Here is a 26,624-nt window from a genome sequence, read left to right as displayed (position 1 = left end):
GAACCCCGATCACATATATTATTCAATTACTGCACTTCACTCATAGTGACAAAAATTGATGGTAGCACTACACAACAAACTTCACTTGGTTTGTTGTGTAGTGCTACCATCTAGGGGTTGGGTTCAGAACACATTCCAACATGTATCAATTTGCAGAGCAATGTGGATGAGGTACAAGTGTGATTTAATAGTACTCATTATCTGGCCATTGGTGATTTTACAGCAATTTTAGCAAACAGATGGCAACTAAACCTGTCTTTGGCAATTTTTTTCAGCAAATTTGTGATGTATGTGCGATTGCCAATATTTCATATTTTCCCTGTGAGGAACTGATTTTGAATAATTTTACTTTAAAAAATATGGTCAGCCTAGGTAATATATATATATATATTGAGATACATTTGTTCGGAACACCTTTTGCAGGATATAGGTTGTGCGCCCCAGGTCAAATTCCCTATTCTGAGTGAAGTGTAATGATTACATATTTGTAGTGTTGCAAGAGACAGAAGTCTTCAACTTTTTTCTAACCATGAGCACTGCCTGTACCCATCATCAAAAAAAGAGCACTCTTACGGCAAGTTTGGCATACATATGCATGAAAAAAAAAATTAAATCCTTGAATGTGATTTGTGCAAGGTATTTAGTTCAATTAATTGAGCACAAAATAAACATTGATTAGCGAGGGTGCTCACGACCAACAAGTTGAAGATATCTGTCTTAAAACTTTTTAACAGGAAGATTGCCTCACGTTCGTGCCTCGAAGTTAGAAAACCCAACTTCAGTTGGTTTTGCTTTTCTGAGATCTTGAAATAGAACAGAAAAATTACACTGAGTTGCCATTTCCAGATAGATTTGCAAACATATCTGTACCTCAGAACCATACTATCATGTCCTATATACCAGGCATCTTCAACCCATTGCTTGCAAGCACCATGGTGCTCGCGAGCACTTGATCAACGATCCAACTAAACACCTTGAAGGAATCGCATTTAAGGATTAATATCGTCATTTCATGCATGTTAAACTTGCTGTAACGGTGCTCACGACTGGAAAAAGGTTGAGAGAAGACCTCTGCGCCCTATTCTATCGTAATGAACATATGAGTTACTTACCCCGACCTGGCGAATATGATTCGCCATACGGGGGTGTAATGAACGTATGATGGTATGGTTCTGAGGTACAGACAAAGATGTTTTTCCCAGCCTGCAATACATCTAGGAAAGACTCTAGATATCATGCCGAAAAAGAATCAGTTAAAAATGGGTTAATTTTTCAAAGTTCATGTGTTTATATATATATATATAATATGTATTTTGGCGCCACCGAGCCGAAACCATTGAAGTTATGAATATGAAATTTGGTCAGTAGTTTCATTTTACGAAGAGGGTTCAAAGGTTATACAGAGAAATCATGCTGATGAGCCTAGACCGCTGAAGTGAAAAATATGAAATTGATTGATATTTCAACCTCTAAGAGTGGGGGGGGGGGGTTCAAAGGTTATATGGAGCAATCATGGTGTTTCGTTGAAACCGCTGAAGCTATAAATATGAAATATTTGGTTAGTATTATATTTTATAATGTAGACGCCCACTAATAAGACAGGACAAATTTTCAGAAATCCTAAGAAGATCATTGGGGGGGGGGGGGGGGGTGAAATGTTATATGGGGGAATCATTGGCGAGTAATTTTCAGATAACGAAATCCACGTGAGCGAAAAGCTAGTGGTATATATATCTTAGAAGCAATGCAAGGTCCAAAGCATTATTAAATGAAAGAAAAAGTGGAAAAGCAAAAATCGAAAATAATTTATTATAATTGTAAAAACCCATGTTTTTTTCTTCGTAACTCTAAACAAAATTTGTATAATATCCATGTCCTGCGAGACAGTTATCTCATCTTTACGAAGTCTTGTGTAAATCAGGTGTCGTCACTTCTTCTTGGAGGTCTCATCGTATTTCTCTGCACGCAGTGAACGACCCATTCTATACCACTATGAACACCATCCCTGGAAAAACAAAGAATACTTTTTTATTCCGAGCAACAGGTAAAGAGCAAAGTTCCAATGCAAACTTGTGAAATGCAAGGCTCCCACTCAAAAAATTGGAAAAAGCAAGACTAAAAAAAAGGATGGGGAGGGTCAAAACACCCCCCTCCCCAAGACAACATATAATCATAGCATAACAAAAAATATCCATTAATTTTTTCCCCTTATATAGCACTATTTCAGTATCCTATAAGATTGACTCGAGTCAAAGTAAAATGACTTGGTTACAAAAGCAATTTTCGGCCAAAACACTAGCACCAACAGATAATTCTTTTCTGTGTGCGTTCTCACAATATAAATTACATTTTTTTTTGGAATCTTCCAGTCCAATCTGTCAACTAACTCTCTTCGGCAATACACAGCAAATTATTAAGGCATGTACGATTTTTAAGAATGATGCTCTTTCGAGATCACTTTCAAAAGCACAGTGCAAAATGTGTAAATTACAAGGTGTGATGTTTATTTACATCGAGGTCAAGGTGAACTGAATGGTTTTACTGCGTCGAAATCCCCTTTTTTAAAGGGATTTGCTTACATTTTACTGTTCAATACCAGTGTAACCATTTTTGAAAAATGAAGCACTTTCTTTTCTAACTCTTCGCTGAGTATTGTATACATTGCTTATGCCTCTGGATGCCCTAAAAATACAGAAGATAAAATGAAATACTATTGGGTATCATCAGAATCACCAAACCTAGAATAAGCCTATGAATCCAACTGCTTTGTAACGCAAACTGTTGTTTCACCTACACACAAAATGTTCACTGAATGATGACTGAAAGTTACTATGAAAAGTAAGTACAAAATCATTTTTTCCATCCAGACACAGAAGTTTTTAATGATTACTCGTTGAACCCTCAAACTAAGCAAAAGAAAAATTAATAAACCAAATGGTCCACACACACACCCCTCCTCTCCAAATAACCTTGAAAACGGTACAATTTCTGCTTTGGCAGAATCATTAATTGCAACCCACAACATTTGTACTATTTGGCAATATATCGATGATTCCATGCTCAATTAAAACCAATTACATTAATTTTGTAGATATAGGATTTGGTAAAAAAGTAGGACAAAAACTCGAAAGTAGGACAATTCACCAAAAAGTAGGAAGAGTGGAAGCCCTGGAAATGTCTAATGTGTACATACCCTCGAAGAGCTGACGCCGCAGTAACATGACAGTCTCTTTTACCGATAAGTGTTCTGCTTTCACGGAAGACTTCCTTGATCCTTCGAACAGTCAAGCAATTCTACGTTATGCAAAAAAGAACATTTTAACTCAAATAAGGCAACCTTTAATTAACAAGAGAGAGTTTCATGGTTATATTTAACGCAAGGGTACTCAACCTTTAGGAGAGTGCAGGTCACTTTATTGGTTTGAAAATGTGTCATGGGCTACTTAAGCAACCTGGAGCAGAGTATGTGCAGCAGAGCGCTTGAACTCTGCCGTCGATCCATGGCCACCACATCCTGGAGCAGACCCCCCCCCCTAGGCTGAGATATTTGGCAGGCCGCTCACGCCAGACATTTCACGCGGTCCTCTATAGTTAATTTATAGCGTGGAAAGATCAGAATCGTCTTGGAGCCCTTTTAGCCCACAGGAGTCATGCGCGTATCACTTAAGTGATCTGTAAGTGTGCCCAGGTAGCTTGAGTGATCTGGAGCTGTGTTGGGGTAACTTATATGATGAGGACCTGCATAGCGGGCCCCCTTAGGTGCTCTAGAACTGTGTTGCAGGCCACTTAAATTATCCGTAAATGTGCCATGAGTCACTTAAGTGATCTGCAAATGTGCTGTGGCTCACTTAAAAGATCTGTAAGTGCGCTGCAGGTGGCTTGAGTGATTTGGAACTGTGTCATGTGTAACTTGGGTGATGTACACCAATACTGCAGGTTGCTTGGAAGATGTCAAGTGGAACTGTGTGACGGGTTGCTCAAGCTATTTGTGACTATGCCGCGGTTCAATTAAGTGATCTATAAATGTGGAGTGGGCCGCTTAAGTCATCTGGGACTATGCCACAGATCCCTAAAGTGATCCAGAAATGTGGAGCTTTGTTTATTTTCACAAAATTAGGTTTGAGGTCGTGAACTTCCAAACCTAACCTGGCTCAAGTGACCTGAATATGTCACCTATTGTTCCCCCCCCCCCCCCCCATTCTAGCTGGAGCAGTCAAAAAAACTTTTACGTTAAAAGTTAATACTCAATTTACTAGCAGAAAGAAGGGTCGTTACAACTTTTCCGCTTTTGTTTTCAAGTTGCTGCAATAGGTGAATTGTTTTGTCCCTCATCATGTATAATGAGACCAAATAATATGGGAAACAAGGACTCCGTCCGATAAAATATGGGATCCAAAGTCAGTGCACAACTTGAGAGAACTCCCACTTGACCATTTTACGTACAAACCTGTACCTGCAGTAGCAAAATGCATGGTCGCAAAAATAAAATGTGCCCCACAACCTTGGCATTATCCTTACAGGGCACTCTGGAACCTCTGCATCCCATTTTCGACCAAGTATTTGTAAGACAAAAAATAGATTATTTTGATGCATCCTACAACCTTTTAGAAAAAAGTTAGCCAATCTACTTTCGAAACACCCTGTATAATTGCTTATGTCTGAAATTTACCGAGACATCAACGATTCTAAACCTCTAGTCTTATAAGAGAAAATGAATTGCATTCATATTATATTTAAAATAATCTGGTTAAGCAATGAAAATTTTCAACTGCAGTCAAAATGACTGCTCGGCAGTTCCGCGCATGTAGAAGCAGTGTTTAAGAATCTACCGAATGACTTATTTTTATGATTCATTAAAAGATTAGTTATTTGTGCAGATGAAGATTACAAGGAAGAAAACTCATCACTGCCCCCACAGGGAATCGATCTCTAGTCTCTTGCTTGACGAGAGCACTCGTCCCATATTATTATTATTTTTATAAGAATTTTTTGTTGTTGCTCCAAAAGATTTCTTTGGACAAATTGAAACACGTCGAGAGAAATTTTCAAATTTCGAAAAATACAGTTGCAAATAGCCATCAAAGTCTGAAAAGTGGTTCAGAATGACTTCATGGTAATTCGTTCTAGTGTTAAGGAGGGAGGGGGGGGGAATATATATATAATCAATGGAAGCATTTACCTCGACTTGTTTTTTTTCAAGTTAGGTTGTTACTACAAATGAATTACTGGCAAATCTTCCACTTACTGGAATGTCTTGTTTGTTGGCAACAACGAGTAATGGAACTCCGCTCAAAGCTTCATTTTTTATCATCTTATCTGGTGAGAAAAGAGACAAAAACACAAACTTTCGAAGAATGGATAAGAAATCACTACTACTATAACGAACAAAGAGAAAATGTTCAGTTATGCAAATGAGTATCTTATTGAGATTAATTTCAGTTTCTCTATGATACAGCGGTTCTCAACCTTTTTTCACAAGCGGATCCCTTTCTGGTCTATTTTTTCATCAAAGTTACTGATTTATTTTTATAATTAAAAAATATTGATAATTATTATTATTTTCCTCTAGCGGCTGCGGAGCCCCAAGGACTCCCCAGAGCACTGGTTGAGAACCGCTGCTCCATGACTATACAAAAAAATCAAAACTAGACAACACTCGCATCTACTTGCATGTCATTCTCACCAAAAGCCTCTTTGGACTCCTGTAACCGCTCCCCATCTGAAGAGTCGATGATGTATATGACGCCGTGGCACTCAGCATAATACTTGTCCCACAGAACTTGCAGGTCCTCTTGACCACCAAGATCCCAGAAGTTGAGCCTCACACCATGAACATCGATTCGGCCAACTGAAAAAATAAAAATACGGAGAATTACAACGATGAAAACAAAACACGCTTCCTTGTGACATGATCAAAATTTCGACTATACACTTGATGGCCAGTTCATATCCGGAAGCAGACTAAAATCAGGGGTGGATTTATGGCTTTGTTGCATTGAATATGGTTATTTGAATTTTGCCGCCTTTTTCCACTTTAATTATATATATATTTGATAACAAATTATATGCCGTAAAAAGCAGGAGAGTTTTTACTATTTTAAGAACAATTAATTCAGTGTATTAATTAATCAATTCAAGCATCAGTTTTCTGAACGTTGGAGGCCGATTTATTGCTTGCAAGCACCATGGTGCTCCCAGAAGTACCCAGAGTGCTCGATGCTCGTGTTCGATTTTGTGCTCGCGAGCACTTGATCAACGTTCCAACTAAACGCCCAGGCAAATCGCATTTAAGGATAAATATCGTTACTTCATGCATTCGCATGTTAAACATGCTGTAAGGGTGCTCACAACTGGAAAAAGGTTGAGAAAAGACCTCCGCCCTATTCTATCGTAATGAACATATGATAGTATGGTTTTGAGGTACAAATATAGAGATTTTTTCCCAGGCTGCAACACATCTAGGAAAGACTTTCTAGATATAATGCCGAAAAAGAATCGGTAGAAAATAGGTTAATTTTTCAAAGTTCATGTGTTCATATATATATGTTCTGACTGATTCGCCACAGAGCTGAAACCATTGAAGTTATGAATATGAAAAAAAATAAGAAAAGCGAGACTCAATGAGGTTCACATGATACATTCAAAAGACCAATATCAATCTGTATTAAATACTGAATGGCACAGTAAACCAGGCATGGATCCAGGACAACATCTTGAGAGGGGGCGAATTGCAAACGTTCTTCAAATCGTCTCGTATTTTACAGTACAGATAACATTTCCGATATTATTCAGCTCTTAGAAGAGACGATCGTTCCTATGCTTCCCTCCAAAGAATCTCGTTTGAGAGAAGGCAAACATCTTCAGCAGCAAATGAAGCCCGAAGATATCTTCAGCTGCAAATGAAGCTGAGGTAGACATCTTCAGCACCGAATGTAGCAGAGGCAGATATCTTCAGCTGCAAATGGAGTGGAGGCAGGCGGATCCAGGGCAAGGTGTCAGAGAAGCGACTTATTGTGCAGGTACATTGGATCATTCCGAGTCGAACAAATTTACCGCATATTATTCAGCTCTTGGAAAGGGAAGATCCCCCCCCCCCCCTGCGCACTCTGGATTGATAAAACACAAATTAGAATAAAATAACAGTTTTCACTGCAGCAAATGTTTTGCTTAATAAGTCTATAATGAAAATTAAGAATTTACTTATCACTACAACCTAATTATCACCAGTCTGATAAGGATACTGTGTTTTTCCCAATAAGCACTACTACTTCACCAAACACCAACACCAACTCTGACCATATCCCTTCATTGCAATTTACTGCCATTAATGAGTTGGGTTGGAAATAAGAAGGCACCATCTATTGGTGGTCACCTCAAGCTCATTAGGGGAAATATCTTATAAGATGTTTAAATATATACTCCCCCCGGGTTTGAATCTGAGACCCATGGCATTTGAATGATAATTTTCAAAAGGGTGCTTTCAGAAAAGTGACTCATTAAGTGGAGTGAGTGATGTATTATCAGGAGTTTAATAGCATTTGAACCCCCCCCCCCCCCCCATAGAGGACAAATGGAATTTCCAAAAAGTTACCAGGTAAGTAGAATAACACGCTACCCAGGTGATGCACTAACAAGGTTTGACTGTAGTTTTTATCATACCAATTGGTATTTATTTCATATTTGTTGAAAACCAATGGATTTCATAGGTTTTATTCATCTTGCGGCAAAGATTGCTGGTTTTGTTTTTTGCATAATTTCACTTTACGTTGGTTGAAATGCTTTTTTCCCACGATTGATTTTTTTCTGCCTAGAATGTTACACATAAAAAAAAAATTGATAATTATCGGTTATATTAAAATAAAGAAGCACTCACTGTTCAGACCAACTGTAGTCGTTATTTTGGCTGGACTCAAGCCCTTGTAGTTTTTTGAGAACTTTGTTTTTGTCTGTTCTAAGAAAGTCTGGAAAGATACAAAATATTACACAATATAAAAATAGCGAAATCTCAGGAAGATTCGGAGGGCTATACTTATATGTTATCCTCAGTCAAATTTTTTTGGCAATTTTTCTTATCGACCAAATTTTTTTTTTTTTTTCCGGATAGAGAGGAAATTATAATTCATGAATTTTTGCAGACTCTATAGCATGCAATTAATTGTAAATTAACCAGGGTTGTAATTTTGGCCAGCCGAAAGTCGTTTTAACTGGCCAAAAATTGGTTAAAACTACTGCATAGCTACCAACTTTGGATAATGAAAATTAGGGAAGTTTTCCCACAAATTCAAATTTGCATCTTAATTTTGAATTTCACACCCTTGCTTGTGATTTGCAACCTCTTAGTAATTGTGATTCAATTGAATAAATAAATAGAATCAAATACTAGGATTTAAATATGGACAGCAATTTTTAAAACGGATATCCCATGTTCTCATGAATTACTTAAAGAACTTTGTTTTGCTTTACATATAAGGGGCCATTCAAGTATTACATAAACAGATTATCAGCCATTTTTGACCTCTCCCCCCCCCCCCCCCCCGTCAGCAGCTTAGAATACTTCATATCTTCAAAAAGGGGTGGTTGATGACGTATGCAACGTTCAAACCCCCCCCCCCCTTGCCATCAAAAGTCAGCAAATCAGAAACCCCCTCCTCAATGCTGATGTAATACTTGAATGACCCTTAACTAGCTATAATACCTGGCCCTGCCCGGGTTTTCTTCAATGAGGCTTTTTGGATCACGTGATATCTCTCTCTTTCTTTGAGGGGCATACAAACTGTGTCTAAGTCAACCAATATGGCGATTTCCTGCACTACTCATGAAATAAACAAATCTAGATTTAAAGAAATGTAGAAATGAATTTTTTCCCCCTTTTTAAGGGGCGCTAGTTATTTCGATTTCCCTCCCCCACTTGAACTTCAGCTTCCAAAAATGCTTAAATCTGTGGAATTTTTTCAATATACTTCGTGGGCCCATAATTAATTTTAAAACAACCTAAACTATATGAATTTGTACAGTTGAATATTAAAAGACAATATGGAGACATTAATTTTCATGCTTGAGAAGATGTAAATAAAAAGTTGAAATCAATGTTATTACATGAATATTCAACTCAAGAGTAGGTCTGACTAATTACTTCATATTTCATTTTCTGGGCTTTATATATATCTCGAAGCCAACTCATTATTTCAAAAATCCATAGTTCAATACAATTTTTAAAATTATTGATATGGCTGAAAACTTGACTAAATTTCTGCATTTCTACAGTTAAATCAGTAATTTTAACACTGATTTATATGGGGGATCATCCTTTGCCTGACCCTCAAAGTGATGCTGATGATGATTCTGCCTCATTACTGGGAGGATTGAAAATGTTGCAAACCATTATGAAGGCATAAACACATATACTGGCAGCATTAAAGAAGTGACAAAACATTGTAAAGGCATATACATGTCTGAAACGCATTGCCAGGGAACCACGGTAACCAAAGTAAATGTTCTGAACGTCCCCCAGACCATTGTTGCCCGACAGGTTTTCCCCATTCCCGGCATTTGCCCAGCTCTGATGAACTTTTAATGTAGCTTATCGTTCAAGTCGGGTCCCATTTGGCATATATGCAAAATTTGGCGACGATCGATTTAAAATTGAAGATTTGTATAGAGAACATACACAGACAGACGGACAGACAGACAGACAGAAAATCAATTTTATATATATAGATTGTTATTATTAGAGCCCGAATTTATATGCACTAAAAAAGTGGCAAAATATGCAAATTTGCACTTAAAAATGCCTAAATATCAGGGTTTAAGCTAGATAAAAGATCCCTTTAGCAAAAGAAAAGAAAAATGGAAGAAAAAGCTTTAGTGAAATGCTAAAGTGCCAATTTAGATATAATAGATATAATTTATATATAATATAATAATGACAACTGTATTTTTTAAGTAGCTTCAAAAAGTAACAATCGAAGCAAACGACACGCAAATAACAAACACAATTTGATGAAAAATACACATTATTAAATTTATTTATTTTTTCTCAAAACACTTGGGTTTGGAATTTAACTTTTTCTTTTAAACTGGCCGACTTCTTACACAACTGCTTTTCCAAAATTAAAGTTTTTTCTTTAAGGTCCTTCAATTTTTATCATCATGAATTGTGTGTGTGTGTGAGAGAGAGGGAGGGGAGAGAGAGAGAGAGAACAGAATATACTCACACACATGGCATTTAAAAAAATCATTATTCAAATTATTAATTTCAATAGACGATGCAAACTCTCATTTTCATTTTTTTTAGGATTGGACTCTGAATTTACCGGTGAAAGGATCAATTTGGTCAAACTGCGCCAAACAAATGACCATGTAAAAATAACGTAAAATTTGTTCTTGTCATGTAAAGGAAGTAAAAGTACATACAGTCAAATCCTGCTATAACAAATGCCAAGAGACTGGAGAAATCATTTCGTTAAAACAAAATTTCGTTATAAAGGAATTCCAGGTCTTTGCATTGTCCCTATATAAACATACCTGGGGGGGGGGGGGATTGGAAAAGTGTTTGTTAAAACGAGATTTTTGCTATAACTGTATTCGACTGTATATCAATAAAACAATGTTGCATAAAACAATGACGTAGATTGTAAAATACTATAATTTGTTGTAAAAACTAATGGCTTCGATGAATTTAAATATGCAAGATGCATCGCAATGGTCAGATAAAATGTCACGAAGTGCTAGATGACTTTGACCAAAAGAGGTCATAAAATGATGTCAACGATGTGAACAAGTAAAAGCATGAGCAATGGTCTCTGACAACGGGGGCACTCTGGCTGACTCTCTCGTAATAAAAGATATGATTGCATGATACGACTGTGCCCTATGTATTTTTCTCGATAAAAACTGTCCCAAACATGATGAATGCTTTTTCATGAAATATATTATGGTTAACTGCGATTTGCAGAAGTTTTCTATTTCCCCCCACTCTTAAGCAATTTTAGCAATAATCAGCAAATTTTGACTACAATTTACTCCATATTTAGTATTGCGATGCTCAGCATTTTCCTCAATAAGATATGGTTACCCAGGAGTGAAAGTCTAATTTCTATTTTCACACATAAGAATATTACTAAAATCAACAAAACTTATTGATAGATTATTTGCTTAGACCAATATATATATAAGAACATTTTTCATTTAGTTAGAATTAAAATCACCAAGTCCACCAGCGGACAACCTGCGCTTCGCGCACCATATGCTGAGAAACGCTGTAGTGGATGGGTTTTCACGCACAAACAAAAATAACATTGAATGTATACTAATGAATAGAGCCTGCATATGCATTTGCATATTTTGGCCTTTTTTTAATATTTTCCAAATATCAACTGTTTCATTGTAACACTATTTCTAGAGATAGCGTCAAAAGTGTTCATTTTTTTTTAGAAATAGCATCAAAATCTTTTGTTACTGGTATTTCGTTACAGAGCAGCCATAACTAACTGAAAATAAAAAAAATGCCTTTCCTAAAAAATATGTAAAAGTTATTTTTCCATATGCAAGTATATGCATGTGTGAGGATATTTTCTTTGCATGACAACTCATTTTCCCTCATGTTTTGAGATACTTAAATGCATATTTTGGCGTCTTAAGTGCATATTTTGGCATTTTAAGTGCATATTTTGGCATTTTAAGTGCATACTTTTAGAGCACATTTCGCCACTTTTTTAGTGCATCTAATCCAGGTTCTAATAATGAGTGATAAGTACAAAACAAATGTTACCGTTTTCCCAGCATTATCCAACCCAAGGATGAGTACGAAATACTCATCTTTTTGGACGAGGTACTTCCACAGCCCATATAATAATGTGTACATATCTGGATGAGGACACAGTCATCTGGTACTTACAGAAGTTTCCTGTAACATTCGATAGAAACATCATGCAAATGACAATATAACACACTTTTTATATGGAAACACAATTTTTTTACTGTACTTCAAAAAAAAAAAAAAGACTCAAACTCTCGTCCATATGTAAATTCAATGTAGGGTGTTCGAGAAATTAAGAAAAGAAAAACAGACGCTAGGACAACTAAATTTTTTACGGGGGGCTGGGGACTCTAAGCATGGATTCTTTTTCTCAAAAAATGTCCTAAATACTCTTTTAAAACTTGAGGCTTAATGATTGCTTAGCTATTTTAGCGAAGGAGCTGACATGAATTCCAGCAATTCTGTGTTGACCTCAGACTGTAGGCTAATAGTGTAACTATAAGGCACCAATGCCAGTTTTGTAGAGCACTTTTTCGTTAAAACTATACCCAGGGGCAGCTTAAGCAAGGGTGCACCTGCGCGGCAGTTTGAAATTTAGTGTTAGACACCAATTTTTTTTTTTTTTAATATCAAATACTAAAAATTCACATGACCAGAGGCAGACTTATGGTTTACTTGACTGTTGGGTACGAAAATTTTGCAGTCTAGTCTTTTTTTCATACTAGTCTAATTTTCATGACAGTTTACCTCTCAAATTTGCTCGGCTATAGCCCGTTCAGCCTGTCAATGTGCCTCTGTAGTTGCTTTTTTCGTCACTGTTTCCCCTCTTGACCAAGTCCCGTTACTCTTTCTCTAAGTCACTTTTTGGTCACTCACGTGCTTGCAAACCTTCTAGGACACTCATTGACCTGGTCTCTTGTTCTTTAGGTCACTTTACTGGTCACTGACATGCTGGCACACTGTTTTCATCATTCACAGGCTTGCAAGCTCTAGATCACTCGTTTGGTCACTCACCGACCTAGTCCCTCACTATCTAGGCAGAGACAGATTTATAACTTGACAAATTTCAGCGCTCATTATACTAATTTTCTTGACCACTCATTTCTCGAATTTGCCACACTGGGCTATAGTCTGCAGGGCTCCCACTCAAAAAATGAGAAAAAGTAGGAAAACGCAGGACTAAAAAGTAGGATGGGGGAGGGTAACCCCCTTAGACAACATAATCATAGTAAAATGGAAAAAAAATACTAACAAAATTTTTTTTTAATAATTTTTTTTTTTTTAAATTTTTAATCAACTTCTTTTCCCCCCTAGCACTATTTCAGTCAAGCCAAAACCAAATGACCAATTTTAGCCAATTTTTGGCCAAAACAGTGCACTAACAACCACAGATAATTCTTTGCTGTCTCTCCTCATATATATTCCATTCTTTTTTGGAGTCTTCCAAAGTGACGAGCTTGTCAACTCTCTTCAACAAGGCACAGCAAATTTCGAAGACGTACATTTTTTAAGAATGACACACCTTCAAGACCACTTTCGAAAGCACAATGCAAAATGTGTAAATTACAAGATCCAACGTAAATAAGGCAAGGTGAACCAGATAGTTTTACTGCGTTGTTCATCATTTTTTAAATTTTTCTGTTTTATTCACATTTTACTGTTCACTGCCAGTGCAATCACTTTTGACAAATGAAGCACTTCAATTTCTAGCTCTGTGCTGAGCATTGTAAATATTGTTCATGCCTTAAAAATACAGAAGACAACTGAATGCTATTGGGTAGCATCAGAATCACCAAACCTAGAATAGGCCTATGTATCCAACTGCTTTGGAATGCAAACTGTTGTTTCACCTATTTGAAGTTTTCACCATAATTTTGAATGATGAAAGTTACTGTCCAAGACCATAAATACAAACTTATTTTTTCCATCCAGACAGAAGTTTTCAATGACTACTATATTTGTTGAACCCTCAAACTAAACAAATGAAAAATTAATCAATCAAATGGTCCACATACCCCCCTCCCCCCTCTAAATTACCTTAAAAACGATACAATTTCTGCTTTGGCAGAATCATTAATTGCATTCTCCAACATTTGTAATATTTGGCAATATATCAATAATTTCCTGCTCAATTAAAATCAATTACACAAATTTTGTCGATAGGATTTGGTAAAAAAGTAGGAAAAGTAGGACATTTTACCGAAAAGTAGGATAAGTGGGAGCCCTGGGTCTGTGAGGCCCCCTTTCGAATATGCTTAGTGCATGAGATCAAGCTTTTGAGTTATACCTTGCAGACAAAGAGATGGTGATACAACTTTTTTCTTTCTTCAAACTGAGCACAACTCCGCTCTGTCTGTCGCCATGAGCAATTTACTACCGAATGAGTTGTGCCGGAAGTGTAAATCTAACCGTCTCAGTGCGTATATAGTGTTGTTTCTGATTTTTCAGTACTGCCATCTATATTACAGAAGCAAAGTGAGTGAAGCGTAATGATTGAATACGATGACACAACTTCAGGCAGAAGACAACGCTCGAATAATAATTTCAGAAACAACAATGTACTCTACCACAAAGGGGCAAGAGTGCGTTTTGATGCCATCATGTAGTAATTTTTCTGGAATGGCCAAACGAGGGAAAACTAGGAATTCGGCTGCTTATCTGATATTTGACACATCAGAAACAACTTTAAAAATAATTTTTTTTTAAAATAAAAGTGGCCTTGTTATACTTCCTCCTTTAGAAGATTAGTGCCAGTAATGATGACTCTGGCACCCGAGTGGCGTAGTGGTAAGATGCTTGTCTTCCACTATAAAGGTTATCATCAAGGTCCATGGGTTTGAATCCAGCTAAAAGATCATCAGAAAAAGTTATTTACCTATCAAGCCTGGGGCAACCACCGAGATTAGATTGCGGCTTCATTTCCCACCCAACTCCACTAGTTGGAAATTGCCATATGGTGATATATATGACTGGAGTTGATGTGCGGTAAAGAAGTAGCAACGATGACTTCATCAACAAGAGCTGTAATGTGAATTGCGTTATCTGGCATAATTAAGAATGGTAAAGTAACTCAAGACAAAAAATACTACATTTTTAAAAGCAGGACGTATGGACACTCACATACTGCTTAATCAACCATTGTGTTGGTTTTTTTTCCAGGGTTCCCTATGGTGAAGCCCTGTCAGCTTCCCGCAAGAGCCTTCTTTAGGGGGGCGATAGGTAAGCTAGAGCCGCTCCTGACTACACCGTTTGACACCTTTTTTTGTCTGTCTCTTGGTGAATTTCCTTCAAAATTATGCCTCTTGGTAACTCTTAAATATTTTCTTCAGTGTGATGTCTATAAATTTGTTCTTTTTCTTAAAAAAGGCATGCCGAAATAAACAAGCCAATTTTATGTCAAAAGTGTAGTATGGTTATAACGGAAGAATACTTTTTATTAGTCACCATGATGACCTTTGTGCTCAAATTTTGTCAAGCCTTGAAACAATGCACTAAAATGCCGTTAAACACAGAGTGTTGAAAAACGATTCTTGCCAATCCGAACCAATTTTCATACAAACAATCAGTACACACGGTAGCCCAGGCCAATAAGGGACTTTCCTAATATATCAAACGATGTTTTTAGAGGTGTCGCGAGTTTGATACCCGGTTCGATCTTATCAGAAACTTTCCTGATGCGGGGGTACAACAGAAACGGCGACATGATCACAAAGAAGAATACAACTACAGCAGACCAGTCCCACACCAACCTTTTGGTGAGTAGGCCTATAAAAAGAACTGCTGCCATTCGGAATCACTTGCAGCGCCTTCACTTCCAACCCATCTCACTAATGGCAGTAAATTGCAATATAGCGATATGGCCAGAGTTGGTGTTTGAAGTAGTAGTATAATTAGTCCTTGCATGTATAAAATGACCAAATGATCATTCAAACAGGCATTTTAGCAAGCAAAAACAAGTACTCATGTGAACAATCATTCTTGCCGAACCAAACTCCTGTGAGCAATCAATTTTGCCAATCCAAACAATAATTTATGGATACAATCATTCTTGTAAACCCACATGCTCCTGTAAACAATCATTCTCGTAAACCCAAATACTCGTGTAAAAAATCATTCTCGTAAACCCAAATATGAGAGGAAATAATCATTCTTGTAAACTGAAAAAATTGTGTAAACAATCATTTTCTTGCCAACTCAAACTAACACTCGTAGTATTAACTAACTTTAACTAACGTAACTGCATACCCAAAAAATTAGCCTGCTCATGTGAACAATCATTCTTATACAGAAAAAACTATCAATTGGATAAACAATCATAAACAAGAAAGTATTCAGAAAAAATGTAACGAAATATGCGGTTGATTATGGGGGTTCGATAAGGGGTTGCTAAAACTAGCAAACATCGCATCGGCTATGAAGACTGCCAATTTTAGCAAGGGAAAAAAGTCACCACACTGGTGCTGACAGCACTTATGGAAAATTAACCAATATAACTGCTCTTGAAAAGAATCAAACGCACGTCCTCTCACTTGCTGGGTAAGTCCCCTAAACCAGTGATTCTCAACATTTGGAAATTTGCAGCCCAATTGATTTTTTTTTTTTGTGAGTGGAAGGCCAATTCATACACACGACTACTAGGAAATAAATGGGTGAACAGCGAACAACTCATGGCCCAGTTCCAGGCCGTAGCTTGACGGTTGAGAAATACTGCACTAGACTACAAAGGCGAACAAATACCTCAGTCTTTCCTTCAAGCTTGCGAGAACTGAAGGGGGCCGTACACGGATAGTCGGACCTAACTCAGGCCAAGTTTGCAATTGCTGACACTGCCACCAGGTGGCGAGTTATCCAAGGATGATGCCACTTTACGCAGTCCATTCTTTCATCTCTTCACATCAACCAGCTGCTAAAAAGCTTCGGATATGGAAAGCGTAGAGTGACATCATCCTTGGATAAGTAAAGTATCACTCATGTAAACAATCATTCTCGCCAACCCAAATAGCAACTTAACTTGTGTACACATTCTTATAAGCCAAAAAAAATCACCCGTGTAAACACTGTCGCCTAAGGGCCATTATATTTACACGATAAAAGGTATGAAAATTTTGCGACTGCATATATCAAAGCAATACAAATAATTTTCTCAGTCGCCATTGATTTGGCGACGTTTTCCAGCGAAATGTCGATTATGACCACCAAATTAGTTTTTTGGCAACAGAAATCGAAATATCACCAAATAATGAGTTGCACCGTTATTCTGTGAGCACTCCAAAATTGCATTATTGACAAGATTCACTGAATTATGCGTAACAATTTACGATAACATCTGGTATAGAGATTGGTTATTATTATTATACATGAACATGATCCATGTTGTGATCGCAACATGCCTCTACATACCTTCGATGGAGAAGCGAGATTAATTCCTATGTTGAGATTCATGTGATTTCTGAGTTATTCTTGATAACATTGACTCAACTTATTCATATCAACATGAACTTGTTCAAATGATCCCAGTGGGCTGTGTGAGATGTCAACAAAGTCTAGGTGTTGCCACTTTCAAGCAACAAATAATAAAAATAAAAGGGAAGTAATATAAAAGTAATAAAAAGATTCAAAAAAATAAATGAAAAAGTTTATATGGTGACGTAATAAAAAAAAATCAAATGTATTTTTATATTTTTGTTTTCAAGTTACTAGAAAGTATAGCAATTTTAGCCGTCATTTTAGGATTGTAAAACATGTACTGCCATCTTATGGTGTGAATCAAACTCTCCAGATACTTTTTAATTTGATGACTTATTAATAGACGGCAGCAGCTATATCACTGTTTGAAAATTTTAGTAATTAAACGCGCGAAATTCAAATTTAACTTCTGAAGTAATAACGGCAAAGATGGGGTTACTACAAGATTCATTGGTTATTTGTGGAGATGAAGATTACAAGGAAGATAATTTATCATTGCTCCCCACGGGGACTCGAACCCCTAAATGACATAGGCCAACCAGATGGCCATCATGCATATAGAATTGTAATCTTCATCTCCACAAATAACCAGTCTCTCAATGAATCTTGTATTGACAAGTGGAGAGGACATTTCTATATGCATAGGGTTACTAGATTCGAAAACTGAGAAAGGAGGATGCCTGCGCACGCATCCATAGTGACATCACTTTTCCTAATTTCCAGAACAGATGGCCATTGGCACTACTGTTCTGATCAATATAATTGGAGACTCAACAATATAATTTTCCCCAACTAGAATAGAAGCGCTAAAAAAAGCAAAAACAGAAAAAAGTTGGAAGTTTCGACAGCTATTGGTTAACGCGAACCCCCACCCCCTTCCACAAAAACACTCATGTCGGTGAAGAGATATAGTGATGTATCGAAGTGGGGAAAACATTTTTCTCAAGATCAGGGAACCAATTAGGGGGCAGCCGGTGGATGTGGTGCCCGGGCTCTGCACCAGAGGGGCAGTGCCTTCTTAACGCATGAGCCCACCAGGGCAAGGCCCGGGGCCTTAAGGGAAGAAAGGCCGCACAGAAATTAGAACCGGTTGGAATTTTCGGAAATTTATCAGGTAGGGGAAAATCACTTCCATCAATCTGGAATTATCTTTCATTAATGCTGGAATTATCGCTTTCACTAATTTTGTAATTATCTTTTTTTTTTCCTTAATTTTGGAATTATCTTTCATTAAGACTGAAATTATATCTTTCATTGATTTTGGAATTATCTCATCGATGCTGAAATTATTTCTTTCATTTATTGTTTTAAACTCCTATTTATTCCATTAGAAAATAACGAGAATCGTGTGTTTTCACCGAGTCACGTGATCTCCCGACGAATGATCGCGGCACCGTTCTCAGCACTGCCAAGGCGGAGACCGCTGACGTCACATACTCCCTCCAGTAATAAATAAGCTCGATGGATACCTATACACAGGGTGTCCCAATAAATTCGTAAGCAGTTGAAAATGTGTTCAAAATTTAATGAATTGGTATACTTGAATGCAGGGCCGTCTTAAGGGCATCACGGGCCCCCGGGCCAAGTGATTTTTCCGAGGCCCTATCTGGAAAATTTGCCAAAAATTAAATTACTTCTCGTTTTTCTGAGGCCCCGCTTATCTTGAGGCCCCTGGGCCGTGCCCGGGTGGGCCAATGGTTAAGACGGCCCTGCTTGAATAGGGTTTACGAAAACATTTTTCTCACGATGTCGGATGTTTTTTTAAATTTGGCGCAGAAAAAAATAGTTCAAATTTTCATCGATAGAGGGCACTGCACGAAAGCAAATCACAGAGTTACGGACTTGAACCTATCTTAAATCTCTGTGTCTGAAACGTTCGTAAAGCTTCAGCCGGTGATTCGTGGCTGAGGTGCAATAATTTCATCAATCGTGCTTTATCCACCAATGTCTCAACATCACAAAGGAAACCTTACGCAAGCGCCATTAAGGGGATTGGTGCTCGTAAATTTCCCAAAAAAACCACATTTTTCAATCTGTAAATAGCATGAAATTTTCTGCGTGTAACTGTGTTAAAGTTTTTGTTCTACCTGTAATAAACATATTTTAATATAAACTGCTGGCAGGCGTTACACATGCTAATGCTTTTCACTAGAATACGTTTTTCTCAAAATTAAGTTTTTTTGTGTGTGTTAGATAAGGAACATTTTTGTCCAACACTACTCATTCAAACGTCTTGAAACTTTGTATGTGTCTCTCAACGCTATGGTGCTACATACTTTAACACGTGCTTTTAGGATTTTAATTGTTGATTACTTCTTTCTTGAATTTTAACTTTAGCAACATCCAACTTTTTCAAAAATCACCAAAATTTACCCATATTTTGTGCCATGAAAATTTATTTAAATAATTTTAATAAAAAATCCTAACGTTGAAGTATGTAACACCACAGTGTTGCGAGACACACAAAGTTTCAAAGAAGTTTTTGAATGAGTAGTTTTTCTTCGGGAAAAACTGTTCCTTATCTAAGAAAAAACTACATTTTAGTGAGAGGAAAACGTAAGCATGTGTGTATAATAAACTGCCTGCAGCAGCTTATATTGAAATATTTTAGAATTATATTTTTAGTACAGGTAGGACACGAAAACTTCAACACAGACGCAGAAAATTTCATACTACAGTCGAATCCCGTTTTAACGAATGCCGTTATAGCGAAAATCTCGTTTTAACGAGCACTTTTCTAATCCTCCCCAGATAAATTTACACAGGAACAATGTAAAATTCTGGAATTCCTTTATAACGAAATTTCGTTATAATGAAGTGATTTCTCCAGTCTCTTATAGTTCACTATAACGGGATTCGACTGTATTTTAAAATTGAAAAAATTTGAAAATGTGGTGTTTTTCTCTCGGAAAATTTGCATGCACCAACAAATCCCTGCCTCCCATTAACCAGGAAGTTCAGAAATGAGCTCTTATCGTTGCCAGTTGATGCACAGTACCGAGTAATGAGCTCTTAACGTCGCCAATTGATGCACAGTACCGAGTAATGAGCTCTTATCGTCGCCAATTGATGCACAGTACCGAGTAATGAGCTCTTAACGTCGCCAATTGATGCACAGTACCGAGTAATGAGCTCTTAACGTCGCCAATTGATGCACAGTACCGAGTAATGAGCTCTATCGTCGACAATTGATGCACAGTACCGAGTAATGAGCTCTTAACGTCGCCAATTGATGCACAGTACCGAGTAATGAGCTCTTAACGTCGCCAATTGATGCACAGTACCGAGTAATGAGCTCTTAACGTCGCCAATTGATGCACAGTACCGAGCAATGAGCTCTATCGTCGCCAATTGATGCACAGTACCGAGTAATGAGCTCTATCGTCGCCAATTGATGCACAATACCGAGTAATGAGCTCTTAACGTCGCCAATTGATGCACAGTATCGAGTAATGAGCTCTATCGTCGCCAATTGATGCACAATACCGAGTAATGAGCTCTATCGTCGCCAATTGATGCACAATACCGAGTAATGAGCTCTTAACGTCGCCAATTGATGTACAGTACCGAGTGTGGTGGTCGAGTGGTTATAGTGACGGACTCGCGATGCGAGGATCCGGGTTCGAACCCCACAGTGGTGGTCGGCTGAAGTTGGTTTTCTGTGGTTTCCAACTTCAAGGCGCAAATGCGAGCCGATCTCCCCGTTAAAAAGTCTCGCCACAGAGAGCAACAGTCCTACAACGATAAATCATTCAATCATAACACTTCACTCATAATAAAAAAAAAAAACTGGTGGCAGATGGCAGCACGACACATAACAAGCATTACACAGGAACAAACTTCACGTCAGGTTTCACTACACGTACACACACATTCCCGCATGTACCGATTCGTTGGGGGGTTCCGCGGGGGGTTGTGGGCGGGGTGCATGTGTGGTGTAGCAGTAGTAGGTAGGGCTCGTAGGTAGGGTAAAAAAGGGCTCGGGGATCCATGATGTTCTTAAGTCAGCCACCTCGTTGGGCAATTTGCCTGTTGTGGCGTTGTATTTGTATTTGTATTTGTATAATGAGCTCTCAATCGTATACCGTATTTTATAGGACTCTGATTTGAATATTTCTGGTGCTTTTTGTTTTCGTGCAGCGTCCTCCATCGACGACTTTTTTTAATACCAAAAAAATTCCTCTTCACGAGAAAATAACTCTTTCACAAACAAAATTCAAAATCTTTTTCAATTTCTTTGATTTTTATGATTTTTAAAACCTACAAATATATGATACACTCTATGTACATATTATTTGAATATATATAAAACTTCTTAAATATACGCAAATAGAATTATAGACAACTGTGTAATTGTTTTCATGCTAGGCCGCTTCCGGCTATGTGTGCATGTTCAATCGATTTGCATCCGGAAGCGGGATAACGTTGCCCTCGAATTCGCGAATGCCCTTTTATCATCGAGAACGGAATAATCCGCTTGTAATACGTAATATAAAAACCCGTTACTTTAAGCGATTGCTTGTTGATACCAGGCCAGGTACCGATTTGGATGGGGAGAGGGAAGGACGCAAATGGGTCAAGAGACATCAAAACCCATCATCTCTGCGGGATAGTTGATGGCGGGAACACAGGGTGCCAAACCACTGAAGAGGTTCGTCAATAATTAAGTAGCATTAGTTTCCATTGGCGTCGGAAGTGGTTTCAGACCAGAGGGTTGGCTGGACTTGAATTTTACGTAGGAAAGTATGATTTCTATGAATTAATTCTTGTGGGGAGGGGGAGTGCTCGGAACCGTGATACGGAATAGACTACTTGGGGGTGCTCGGAGCATCATGGGCCCCCGTTCCAAGTGATGTTTCTTAGACCCTTCCTGGTGGATTCTCGAAAGTTTCAACCCGTTCTTATTTTGTGAGGCCATCCATTTTCTTGAGGGCCCCCCGGTCGGTGCCCGGGTATGCCTGTTCGTTAAGACGGCACTGACAGCATCTCAGCGCCACTTTCGATAAGTATAAATCGTATCGCCGAACGAGTAAATGCGCACGAATAAGCACCCCCTGCTACAACTACTACTATTACTTAACCGTGCATGCACTTCGTACGGAATCTCTAATGAATTGGTACATGCCGGAATGTGCGTGTACGTGATGCGAATCTAATGTGAAGTTTGTTTGCATGTGATGCTTGTTACGTGTAGTGCTGCCATCTGCCATCAATTTTCCTAACTATGAATGAAGGGTAATCATTGAATAATTGTACCGTTGTAGTACACACTGCTGAGTGAGCAGCATGAAACGGGAGTGGGGTGTCGATGGCGTAATCTTCCCCTCCTCAGACCAGGATTATATTGGAAAGTGGGTCTGTCCCCTAAAGAGTGAAATACGGATCCAAATACGGCGGTTACCATTTTCCTATGCAGGCAGGAGCGTTTGTGTGCGGGACCTATTTTATTGGGGAAAAGGCACAAAGGTGAATTGCACAATATTTGGGAGGGGCGCATAGGAATTTCTTCAAGTGAAATTCGAGTTTTGAGTAATTTTGAAACTAACATTAACCCCCTTCACGTGCAGGCTTTTGGCAAAAAATATGGATGATCTGTTTTTGAAGTATCGGCGATAAAACTAAAAAAACTCGTTTCATTGTTCGTATGTGAGAAATAGAAGGGGGGGGGGGGTATGAGTGTAGTAGATTTCATCCCTTTAGCTCACCCATAGGTGGGGTTACGGGGAGGGGCAATGCCTTCCCAGCGTCAACGACGGAGCCGGTATAACCATATATATGAACTGGCATCATCATCACATGTCCCCAAACCAACTTTTCATCATCGTGTCGTTCCCCCTTCAGCCTTTCACGTTCATCTCCGAGCGTATGCCCTCGGGGGGGGGGGCTGTCACCTAATGTTTTTGCTTCACGTCAATCTCCGCCTAAGTGCTCACCTCTCCCCCATTTAGTCTTTTTCTCTATTTTAATAAATACAATAGACCTATAGTGGAAAGATACATTATATGAGTGGAGGGGGAAGATCCCTAAACAGGAGTATCGAAAAAATCGGGGAGGGAGAAAACAACTTCCATTTATAGGGTTACAATGAAGCTTCGCGTTGACGAGAAAAGAGGTGAAAAATTTCTTCTATTTGCGTTTGGACGAGATATCTCGTCCCTCCAGTTAATAGAAATTGGTAAACACAGTAAGTGTGGAAAACTATTTTCTTTCATTATTTTAATTTTTTTTACAAACATATTTTGCCCGTCACTCTCCGCTATCCATACAAAGGTTTTTAACAGCTAGCTGATGCGAAGACAGGCAGCGATTGAGAAATTCGTTTCCCCTGTAGTCTAGAGCGTTTACCTGGAAAGTGAAAGGACGTGGGTTCGATTCTTCGCAGTTGAATTGTTTCTCTTTTTTCCAAAATATATCTTCGCATCAGCCGGCTGTTAAAAATCTTTGTAAAGTTTATCTTGTCATTTCGAAGTCATTTCTGAAACTCCCCGTATGCGCATATATGCAAGTTAATTCATGCGCTTTTTAATTGACTCACAGTGTATAACAGTTACAGAATGAGATCTGATTTTGCGAGCGTTAGTAGATAGATTGATAGAACCGCTCACAACCCCGGACTGATCCAAAGCACCTTACTTCGGTTACCTCAAAAGAGGCAGAGTTGTGTCGGAAAAGTTAGCAAAGATTTATAGTGGTGGCTCCCCTTGCCCCGTGCTCGCAAGTATCGAATCACTCGCGTCGTTCCCCCCATGAAGACGGCCATCAACTCGATGCAACGTACAAGCCATTCGACTAAAATGTATAGCTGAATCCAATGACTAGGGAGAAAAATAACACGTGCGCCCAGTGCCCCATAAGGGCTGCAGACCGCAGTTTGGGATTTCAAAAAAAGTGAGGAGAAGACTTGCTGGCCAAGTAAAAAGGTGAAATTGGCATGTTCAGGAGTAAGATTCGAATGATCTAAATATACAATACATACAAAATATATACAACGCCTCCACTGTGACGGGAAACGAGGAAACAAAGCTTCCGTCCGCAGTGCTAAGCAATTTCGCTTCCCTTTCTCTTTACATAATATGCAATGCACACACACACACACACACACACACACACACACACACACACACACACACACAGAGCCTCCACTGCAACGGGAATAAACAAACAGAGCCTCCGTTCACTGCTAGGCATTCACTTTGAATTACTCAAACGTATTATTTGCATAGCATAAGTTTCCCCCTTTTTTACCAGAACGTTAATAAAGATAACTTGAAGGCCTTCATCGTGCTTCTGCGTGCGATGCCACTTGAAGCCAGATAAATATTCACCAGCATAATTAAAATATTCGTTCATCATTGGTTCGTATTTGATCCTGCTCACACCAGCTTACTAAGGAATAATAATAATATCAACTTGATCCATACACATGTATTCCCAAGCCATGCGCACGATCTGTCCGGGGAATTCGTTAGTGCTGGTATACACACTAGGGTGGGTCAAAAAAATAAAATTCACATTTTTCAAGGGGCGCAGCGATAAAAAGGTGCTAAAATGGTCTCAAAATAACACATGTGATTTTTTTTTTACATTCTGATTAGTGTAACTGCCTCCGGAATGATATTGATTTTTTCGATATTTTTCGATATTTTTCAATTTTTTTTTTTCAAGGTAGGTTTCAGGTAGGGTTTTGACCAGTTACATTACTTTCTACAAACATAGACAATTCGTTGTAGTTGTGAGGGGTGGATGGGTGGGGGAGAGTCTAGGAAGACCCTACGCGTGCTCATGCGACGCGCCCATGTTTCCCAGTATAACTCCGGCTGAAATAAGACGAGGTTGTGTTGAGCTCGCTTGTGCCATTTTCATCATGGATCATACTCGTTCAAAGTGGAAATGTCTGTTATTCCGTGATTCAAGTGACATTAAATTGCAATATATTACCAACCTACGAAGATGTTATGAAGTTCTATGAGTGGAACCGTCATAAAATGAAACGTGACAATGAAACTAATAAAGAGCTAGAGGACATTGTCGGAGCAAAAATTAAAGAAATATGGGCAAGAGCGTCCATTTCTTCTGTCCAACATAAACGAGTGAAAGCGATGTTAAATGCCTATCATGTACGAAATACACAAAAATCTTTTAAAATCACACCCAAAAATACCGAAGAAGCAATTAGAAGAGTTTTGTCGTAAATTATTGATTGACATTTATTTCATCCTGTGCAAGTGTAAGAACATCGAAGAGTGCATTTGCCCCCAAGTACAAAATGTACCAGTCAAAGAGAGAGAGAGAGAGAGAGAGAGAGAGAGAGAGCCGCTGTGGTGGTCGAGTGGTCATAATGACAGGCGAGGATCCGGGTTCGAACCACACCGTCGCCATAATGGTGGCGGCTGAAGTTGGTTTCTTGTGGTTCCCAACTTCGAGCCGCAAATTCGAGCCATTAAAAGATCTCGCCACAGAGAGCAACAGGCCTACAACGATCAATTATTCAATCATTACACTTCACTCATAGGTAGAAAGGCAGATGGCAGCACTACACATAACAAGCATTACACAGAAACAAACTTCACGTCAGGTTTTACTACACGTACACACACATTCCCGCATGTACCAATTCGTTAGAGGTTCCGCAGAGGAATATGGACGAGGTACATGTGTGGTTAAGTAGTAGTAGTCAAAGAGAGAGAAAAGTTTCCTAATCGACCAACGAGCGACCAGAATTCTGCAAATAACTGCTTTATACTTCGACAGACGGAAGATAAAACTTTAATGATATATCAGAAAAGGACACAAAAATGTATAGACAGAGCATTCTTGAAGAGAAGAGAATGTTCCACGGATAATGGAACCATCGTCCAAGCACCAGCTTCTGGCACATCTGAATGCATACAACAAGCAATTTTCGACTTCTTGGAATCATAAATATCTATGGAGTCTTTAGTGGCAGTTGGGTGTGACGTGGAACTAATGTGAACTTTGGTAAGTATGGAGATGTCATACGTCTTCTTGCAAAAAAAAGGTTAGATAAGCCGTTGTGGTGGATTGTCTGTTTATTGCATATATGAACGAATTTCCCTTCGGACACTTGTTTCTGCATATCGACGGCAGCACGTCGGGACGACTCCCCTTTAAAAAAAAGTCTCACCACAGAGAGCAACAGACCTACAAACAGCACAAATGTAATTCAATCATAACACACCAATCACTTTACTTCTGAAATGTAGATGGCGGCACTGAAAAAAAAATCAAACACGCCACTACAGACACACTCAGACTGTTAGGTATGTTAGGCACACTCAGTTACATTTCCGGCACTAGATAGTAAATCGCCCATAGATGGTGATAGACCTGAATTGTGCATGGTTTGAAAGAAAGTAATAATAGCTCGTGTTATAAACTT

At 38.5% G+C, this 26,624-nt stretch overlaps 1 protein-coding gene across 1 annotated transcript; it reads right to left on the bottom strand.

Annotated features, from left to right (window-relative positions):
• Nucleotides 1–1,788: 1,788 nt before the first annotated feature.
• On the bottom strand, nucleotides 1,789–17,303 carry Arfrp1 (ADP-ribosylation factor related protein 1). Its single transcript, XM_089255059.1, has 7 exons — nucleotides 17,159–17,303; nucleotides 11,771–11,905; nucleotides 7,874–7,961; nucleotides 5,684–5,848; nucleotides 5,246–5,316; nucleotides 3,194–3,294; nucleotides 1,789–2,005 (listed from the first exon to the last, which is right to left on the bottom strand). Exons 2-7 carry the CDS (start codon nucleotides 11,861–11,863, stop codon nucleotides 1,918–1,920), a joined length of 606 nt encoding a protein of 201 aa, XP_089111185.1. The 5' UTR covers nucleotides 11,864–11,905; nucleotides 17,159–17,303; the 3' UTR covers nucleotides 1,789–1,917.
• Between the last annotated feature and the right edge of the window lie 9,321 nt (nucleotides 17,304–26,624).

Source organism: Pholcus phalangioides, unplaced genomic scaffold (genome assembly GCF_987345545.1).
Source record: "Pholcus phalangioides strain wild (caught in Gottingen) unplaced genomic scaffold, Ppha-v1.0 ptg000042l_1, whole genome shotgun sequence".
Lineage (NCBI taxonomy): Eukaryota > Metazoa > Arthropoda > Arachnida > Araneae > Pholcidae > Pholcus > Pholcus phalangioides.
Note: the sequence above shows the minus strand (reverse complement) of the source record. Positions and strands in the feature narration are given on the sequence as shown.